Genomic DNA, 9,296 nt, shown 5'->3' with positions numbered 1-9,296 from the left:
CAACCCGGTTTTAACCGGTTCAACATAAGCGGTCGAACCGCGGTTCAAGGGAAACCCGGCCGGTTCGATCCGGTCCGTATTTCTACAAAAAACCGTTGTCAATTGACCCACCTTTTACCCCGGGTCACGGTCCAACCGGTTGAACCGGCCGGGTCAACCCGGGTTTTAAAACATTGTGTAACCCAGATATAGCGTAGAAATATCAGTTCGGAAAGTGATATCACGATCCAATCTGGTATCCAGATCTCCACCGCAAACCCTAATATTCCGAACACAAAATTGGAAAAAGTCAATAGATGGAGTTGATTCAAGCTAGAAAGAACCAATGGTGTAAGAGGTGTTATTTCATTGATATGTATAGTGGGTGAATGGAAATTTTATTGGTGCTACTTGTTACCTCTTTTGTTGCTACTAATATGACTTTTTATAATTGTTAGTGATGGCTACTTAGATTGATACCACATGTTTTTAATTTAGTGAAGTAATCGGTTGACCATTTGGATCGATCGGTATAGCTTGACATTCGATGGTTTTGATCTGATTACCTTGTTTAGGACTTTTGTAAATGACAATACATATGTCACATGTTATACACATGCATGGAAAGTTTTGGTTTTTCATGTTATTAATTGTTTGGAAATCAAAAAATCTTCTAACTAAGGTTCATTAGAGTCCATGCATAAATAGAGAAGTTTCAACCTCACAAAAACACCATTCGGTTCCAACATTCCTAACAACTATCTTGCTTCTAATGCTTTACATGGAATAAAAAAACCATAAAAAGGGAAGAAAACGTGAAATTATGGTTTCCAAGAAGATTCACGTTTTTAAGCTTGGGGTTGCCAAATCATCGTCCAGCTCATTAAATGAGGTGACGTCAACAACATTTAACTGTCTTATTAACTGTTAAATAAGGAAAGGAAAGGAAAGGTCTGGTTTAATCCAAAAAAAATGATAAAATATATGTTTTTTTAATGTAATTAACCTTTTTTATTTTCGGAGCTGTTTGTACAAATTAGTTAACCATCTCTAGTATATTTAAATTACATACTAATAATTTAGTCTATTATAACCATTGCAAACAAATAAACAACTTCATAACTTCCAAAACATTATTAGACCCCACACTAAGTTCAACACCCACTTTCATACAACTTAAAAAGATGGTAATTAACAAATACCAAGCAAAACACACTAGTCTACATCCTCGGTTTTTACAGACTAAACTGAATTGAACTGGACTAAACAAGTTTTCCATAGCTATTTACAACACAAGAATGACAAGGACGTTCACGTCTTTTCCACACACAAAAGACTAAGAACAAGTCTATCCCACCTCTTGATGGGAAATTATTACAACCTTCGTCCCACGGACTAAACAAGTTTCTCATAGACTCCTCACGGTTTCAGTTCAGTGTAAGCCAAATACAGTACAAAGCCAACATGTCATACCTAATGTCGCAGTTCTAGTCTAACACACACGAAATGCAGTACAATATGGTCTTGTTCTGTCCTGTCATATGTCATGTACTGCATAACAAACGATGCCTAAAACTCATCGAAACCGGTACAAAACCCTAAAACCCTCACTCAAATTTACAATCACGCCACCACGTAGGATAATCGAACCCTAAAATAACCTACCATTATCAAGTTCTCCCTGGTGGAGTAAGTTGCCCTATTTGATCAACAAAATTATTCACACTCCTCATATTCCACCAAAACTTTCCAAATTGATCCAACTCTTTGCCACTCTTGTCTCTATCACCACCCGGATTCTCAGTCAAAAACTGTTCCCAAAACACATCGTTAACACCCACCACCACCCCATCTCCGGCGACTTCACTGGTGGCAGTTTTAACCTTTTCACGGTTCACATCAAAATCATCTTCAGCTTCTTTCAATACACCCTCCCACAACACAAGGGATGATTCCAATTTCTCCACTAACTCATTATCCAATCCCAAAAGTGCATCAACGGTTATACTTTCACGAATCGGGATATCAAAATGACAAATTTGCCCCTCGTCATTTTCACCGGACAACCTTCTTTTTCTGTCATTTGTGTCCCCCAACGCGGGTTTCTGAAATAATTCGTTTAAATAACAAAGGATTTCTTTTTGGTGTTTTCCAGCGAGTTTCAAACGATCGGTTAATTCGCGTGCTTTTGATTCGATTTGCTTCTGTTCTTGTTGGTGCTCTTGAAAAAGTAAGGATAGTGATCCTTTTTCGTATTGGAGATTATTGATTTTTTCTTTGTATATTTGTTTCTCTGATTCGGTTAATGGAGAAGATGAAGGTAATCCATTGATTGAGAGATTTTGCATGGAATGACTATGAACTGGTTTTCTTCTATGGATGTTTTTCAATAGATGTGGTTGACCTTTGATGAAATCTTCATTTGCAAATTCCCATAGTTCAGGATCAATTTTCCGAAAACCCTGAGAGAATTTAAAAAAAAAAAAAGTTGTTGTAGAATTGTAGTTTTGTTTTTTCACTCAATAAATGCAAAGGAGAAGAACGAATGCATGAATCAAAAGTACTGACTTACATAAGTATTAAGTTGTCTGATAAAACTGGAGAAATTGTTATGCTTGAAGAATCTTGGAAGCAATTCACCACAAAATTCAGGTGGATTCCACACGATGAAACTCTTATTATTCTGACTCCATGAGACGATAGCATCTGTCGAAGGATCATCAACCATCTCATACGTCTTCGTGATGAAAGGAGGCAGAGCATTAGAACTACCCTGAGCATCATTCATTGTGACCCAATACGAATTTCTCTCGAATCAAGTCAAAAGAAGCTTAAATTTTGAAAACAGGGTTGAAAAAGCTGCTTGTTTCCCAAAAGGAAACCCAAACCCACCAAGCTCAAGCGAATACCTGGTTATCTGTATAGAACTCCTGTAGAAGAAGATAGAGAAAGCGAATCAAGGATAAGAACAGCTTCATATGTCATAATTACTTAGCGGAAAGAAACATCAAAGTCGTTAAAAGCATCAACTCGTTTCCGGAAACTTAAAGCAAAAGCGTCCCCTACCAAAACTGTTACATATGCATCTATACTTGTACATATCACAGATGCCTTCTAACAGAGCCAAATTAGTGCACACCAGGTGTTCGACGTATTACCTGAAAGATAGTGAACCAAACGAACTCCAAGAATTTAAATATGGCTTCAAGGAAGGGATTAATTCCCTCTGACGAAAAACATCGCCCGGAACACACGAATCCAATCTTGTTAGGGTTTTACGTGAAGAAGAAGAAGCGCAAGAAATGAAAACGACACAGGTATAATAGAGAGGTTGAAAGTTCTTCGAGACTTAGTTCTTCTGATCTTGGAATGTCGGAATCACTGGTCGTTCTGGATTGAATTTACTTGAAAGAAATCGACTGAGGGGTAAATCATCAAATCAGGGTCATGTTCAATCTAAAATCGTGTACGTGGGTTTAAATTCAATCCACGTTCTTGTTTGTTTTGGATGTCGGAATAATTTTATATGGAAAACCTTACAGAGTGACGCATGTGCTTTGGTGGGTATGTCAACTTTACAATTTAACATATATATATCTCCAAGATGTTCATCCGTTCGCAAACATTTCATTTATGCCCCTACACTTTGGATTAGTTCTCCAAGATGTTCATCCGTTCGCAAACATATCACTTATGCCCCTACACTTTGGATTAATTTCAAATACTACCCACATATTTTTGAGAGACTATAAGAATACCCCCCAAAACATTTGCTTTACGACGATTATGGTTTTAGTTCTTTTTTTTTTTGAACAACAATTTTTATTTAGTAAAGTAATTTTCTATATAAAATAGCATATGTTCATTAATTATCGCCCTTTAGTAAAGAGTATAAATTTAATTGTACGTAGGACTGTAAACAAAACGAACGAACATAAACAAAAGTCTGTTCATATTCGTTCGTTTAAGTTAGCCGAAAAAATGAAAGAACACGAATGAGTTTTTTTGTTCATGTTTGTTCGCTTAACAAATTACATTGTTCACGTCCGTTTGTTTAGTTCGTGAACATGATAAACAAACATAAAAGAACAAAGATAAATAAACACAATTGAACATATATGAATATAAACGAATATATAATATATTAATGTAATAAAAAACAATCGAACATATATAAACATAAGTTAACTTAAAATGAGTGAACATTCACGAACATAAACGAACAAACGAAACCATAGTTTATGTTCGTTTGTTTAACCAAACGAAAGAGAATTTTTGTTCATGTTCGTTCATTTATTAAAATCAATGAACATTAACAAACTTCCTACCGAACGGTTCGCCGAACGTTTAGTTCTTTTACAGCTCTAATTATACTGTATAACAATTTGATGGTTAAAATGATTGTGTATTAACTTTTCCTAGCATAAAGATGAACAAAATCTTAGTGTTGAAAAACAAAAATAACGTTATGTTATACTAACATAAAAATATTACTTAAAACGTTGGCCTGAAAGTATGTTCATTTAACCTATTGCATCATAATTTGATGATGAAAAAACAAATTAACATTGAGTGAATTAACATTTATAACCATTATATCTAAATTTTTATAAAATAAACAGTCAAATTTGAAAGAAATCCCAAAGAATGTGTTGGTTAGGAGGGACCAGGCTCGGCTGGATAGGATGAAGCTGTAGTGGATTATACTAAATGGATGAATTAGACATGTTTTATAGGTATTTTTTTATGATAAGAATAAAAAAAACAAATAAAAGATCGAAAACATACACACTATCTCTTTTTAGATGGGACGTCTTTAATAAATAGTTATAATAATATAACCATTTTCAACATATATCATAAATAACAATCAATACAGTTTGAAAATTTCAAATTTTATAGGTGTTTCAAAGTCCATTATCAACACTCATTTTCTTAACTTTTTGCTTCTCCATTTTTTTCTATTTCTATCATCTTCCTTATAATCACTCATAATTACTTCCTACTTTCTTGCTATAAATGTATTATTTCTTTTTTTTTTTTTCTTTTTAGTTCGTTGTCATTCTAACAAAACCATTTTGTATCATTTCAATGAATATCTTACATGAAAAACAAGTTCAAAACGCATCATAAAAAACAAGTATGAAACGTATATACATGATCAAAACTTATCATAAAGAACAAGTTCAAAATCTATCATAGTTCAAACTTTAAGAGGTTGAAGCATCTTTTGTCATAAAAGTGGTTTTGAATTATTTTTCTTGACAAAAAGATGTGCCAAACTCAAAAAATGAAAACACAATTTAACCAGTTTCATAGATGATCGTCATTTTTGCATTCCTTCAAAAGATATTCAACTTATTGTGATAATTTTAGGAAAATAGTAATTTCGCGAATAATCGTAATTATAATGCTTATTTCATCAGCATCAATTGTACTCTTTATCTCGGATAAATTACCTTGAATTCGCATGGGTCATTTCCTAAAACATTTGTAATTTTGGTTTGTACTTTGTAATTCTATATGTATTTTGTTAGTTTTAGCTACCTTTTTTTAAAAAAAAAAAATTATAAAATCGTTGGCCGATCTAACAAAATCTAATTGCAAACCACAGGTATTTTTAGGTCAAATCCGTAACTCTTGGCCATTAATGTAATATTTTTCCGTAACTCTATCCAGTCCGGAGAAGCCGCGTTTTTCTCAATTTGAAAAGGCAAACAGCACATTTTGGTCCCGATGCTATTCATTAATTACCACTATTCGTCCCTATTAAATCAAAGAGTTAGTTATTACAGGTGGCAACTTTTCTTTTTCTGCTTCTTCGAAAACAAGAACTGCTACATAATAAATGTCCTCACTGTATTTAGATTAGGAAAGGAATAGAGTCGCTTTTGAGAAAAAAAATGTGTTAGCGACATTATTCATTTTTCCATAAGTCGGTTAGAAATAAATAGATATCATAAATACCATTTGAAGTATGTGAGTATCATATGGTAATATATGTTTATATTTCCACACTATATTTACAATAATAGTGTTGCATCTGCGAAAAAGTGCGTAATTAATATTATACATTTTTCCACAAGTACTTTAAAATTAGACTAATGATAAATAACATCCTTTCTAATAAATAAAAGGTTTTTTTATCACTTGTTATATTCTTATTTAATTTGTTAAATATCATTTTATAGTTATTTTGAATTTTTTCAACATGTTATTTTATTAGTTTTTCTATTTTATTAAATTTTATATGATATTTTATATAATTACAATAAATATAGCAATAAATGGATATTTATTTCATTAATAAACTTGCATTTTAATTTTAAAATTCTTAAAATTAAAGTCATTAGTTTATTTTCTTTATTTAAATTATTTGTTTAAATTTAAAAGATAAAAAAACATTTACATTATAAAAACTCATTATTTTTCTTATTTTCTTATAAATTCAAAGTTCTCAGATATTTTGACTTTTATAGTTAACTTTTTTTTAAAATTAATTCATATAATACATGAGTCTCACAACTAGTAATTAATATTATATATTTTCCACAAATCTTTTAAAATTAAATTAATCATAAATAATATGTCAAATGTGTTAATATATACTACCTACATTCTATATTTATTTAAAGTTAAAGTTGAAAAATAAAAACTTTAAAAAACAAAAATGAAATATATATATATATATATATATATATATATATATATATATATATATAGAGAGAGAGAGGGGGGGGGGGGGGAGAGAGAGAGAGAGAGTTAGGATCAAATGTGAATCATAAATACTGTATGAATGTGTGACCAACTTATTGCCATTAGATTAAAAAGAATAAAACGATATGATTTTAGGATATACACTATTAATATGAACCATCATGTATTATATAATTGCTATTATTAATTATAAGGACATTTATTATATTTTCTAAAGTGAGAGAATATTTAAATTATCTGAATTTTAGGAAACTAAGTAAATTAATTAATAAAAATCAAATCAAAATTTGAATTTTATTCAATGCATTTAAATTAAATCATATTTTTTAGAACACGTATTAATTTAAACACGTATTAACATGTAATCTGATTCTTTCATTCTTAAAGAATATGTATGTACATGTAATTTGATTTTTTCATTCTTAAAGAATATGCATGAGTTCGTTTAATATATCTTTTTTATTCTTTTCGTTCTTAAATAAGATTTTTTATGAAGTAAGATTCTTAAAGAATACACATCATATATTAGATAATAACATATTGAAAAATACTTACGCATTGAATCTTTAAAACTACGAGAATATAATCTAATCTATTCTTTGATAAATATAATATTCATGGTAAAGAATCAATTTTTAAAATTAAATCTTGTTATATATCATAAGAATAGTTAAAAATCAATTATTTTAATTTAAACTTGATGTTTGATAGAGATAATAGTTAATTGTAATATTGTCATAAGACATCCATGATAAATGCAAATAATTTTTTGATGAATATACACAACCTTCTATATTATGTTGGTTTAAGAATATGTTTGTAACATATATTATATTCTTTGTATAATATATAACAATCTTGAAGAATATACAAAAAAATGATATATACTATATATTTTTTTTAAAATTTGTTTGTCTAAAGGCCAATATGGCATACAAAATTCTACATTCTTCTCCATCATTCATTGTTTTTATCACCTCTTTTTATCTTTGGCCGGCTAACACTATCTGGAAAGTTCTCGAACCATCAACAAACTTTTTTACCAGGCTTTCATTCTTAAAGAATACGTTGGTTCTAGTTTTTCATTTTGAACGACTACTCTTATCATACGTTTCTTTCGGTCTTTTATTCTTAAAGAATACAAAAATATGTATCATCATCAATCAATAAACTTATCCTGCAAATCAGATTTCTCATGTTTGTCATTATTCATATACACATATTGATATAATTTTATCATCATATTAAATGAAAACATAATATTAATCAAATTTTAATTAAATAAATAAAAATCTAAACACAATTGGAAATTACTAAATCATTGTCTAGTTTATTTTATTATGGAAAATTATAGTGCTATGTATACATTGGTTTTTTTTTTTTTTTTTTTTTGCTAATTATCATTTACGCGGGTAGTTCACTAATTTTGCGAGAAACACAAAAGAATTAGTATTTACTCGTCTCTTATAAACATTTGTTTATTCATCTAATATCTTGTTTACTTAAGTAATGTGAGAAACACCAAATCCTCAAAAGCGATGATATTTTTATTCATCTATTCTTATCATACGTATCTTACGCCACCAAAAAAAAATAACACATTGTATTTTAACTAATTCAAGTCTTAAACTAATTAATTACCTGGCAAAAAAGCATCATTGTAATAGCACTACCAAATACTCTTTGGATCACAACCAACCATGATCATTCATTGTTAACCTTCTAACATTGGGTAAGCAAACTTCGACATCGTGGCATTGGTGGCAATGATGAAAACGGTGACGATGGTGAGTGGGACGACAATGGTGAGAATGGTGATAGTCTAGAGTTGTGATAAAGAACTCATATGAATGGTATAACAACTCCATAAATATAGGAATTATTTTTGGTTATTAATAATCGACAATAAATTATTGATTTGTTAATTTAGGATAATAAATTAAATTATTGTAAAATTTCCAAATAACAATTATTAAATGATTGGTTCACAACTAGTCATACATTCACACAATAGTTAAGCTTTTATATATAAACATCTCTCTCTCTCTCTCTCTCTCTCTCTCTCTCTCTCTCTATATATATATATATATATATATATATATATATATATATATATATATATATATATATATATATATATATAAAATAACATTTTTAGTTGTACCACATGCATTTGAAATCTCCATAACTTTTCAATTTCTTTATAATATTTATTATAAATTGGTTAATAATGTTAAATTAATGCAAAAACAAAATACTAATCATAAATTAACTAAAATACAATATCAAAATATCATAATTTACTTCTATTTATAGATTATGACTTTAACTTTTTAACGTCTTATAATTAACTTATTAGTTTAGATATGTTGTTGTATGTGAGCAATTATCATTTTAAAGTTAGAACTTCTCTCGAGCCCAAAACATAAGTCCGGCTTACCTCTTGGGCCCACATCTTATGTCTGGCTTGCTCCTAAAGTTATTGGCATTCATACAAAGCATTATTGCCTCAACCTAACCACATTATGTCGATATATACAGAATAGATAACATATATCCAGTAAACAGTTAATCATATAACAAGTCAACAGACTAACAGG

The 9,296-nt window shown here is 29.8% G+C and overlaps 1 protein-coding gene across 1 annotated transcript; it reads right to left on the bottom strand.

Moving 5' to 3' along the window:
* Nucleotides 1-1,075: 1,075 nt before the first annotated feature.
* LOC145041967 (heat stress transcription factor A-4c-like) lies at nt 1,076-3,533 on the bottom strand. The gene is made up of 3 exons (XM_078990231.1): nt 3,138-3,533; nt 2,552-2,909; nt 1,076-2,441 (listed from the first exon to the last, which is right to left on the bottom strand). The coding sequence occupies exons 2-3, from the start codon at nt 2,765-2,767 to the stop codon at nt 1,650-1,652; spliced, it is 1,008 nt and encodes a 335-aa protein (XP_078846357.1). The 5' UTR covers nt 2,768-2,909; nt 3,138-3,533; the 3' UTR covers nt 1,076-1,649.
* Between the last annotated feature and the right edge of the window lie 5,763 nt (nt 3,534-9,296).

This window comes from Lactuca saligna, chromosome 4 (assembly GCF_052625555.1).
Source record: "Lactuca saligna cultivar CGN05327 chromosome 4, ASM5262555v1, whole genome shotgun sequence".
NCBI lineage: Eukaryota > Viridiplantae > Streptophyta > Magnoliopsida > Asterales > Asteraceae > Lactuca > Lactuca saligna.
Note: the sequence above shows the minus strand (reverse complement) of the source record. Positions and strands in the feature narration are given on the sequence as shown.

Coding starts and splice junctions, on each gene's coding strand:
- LOC145041967 (XM_078990231.1), bottom strand. CDS start 2,767: ATGAATGATGCTCAGGGTAGTTCTAATGCTCTGCCTCCTTTCATCACG. Junction 2,442..2,551: donor TCAGACAACTTAATACTTAT/GTAAGTCAGTAC, acceptor AAATTCTCTCAG/GGTTTTCGGAAAATTGATCC.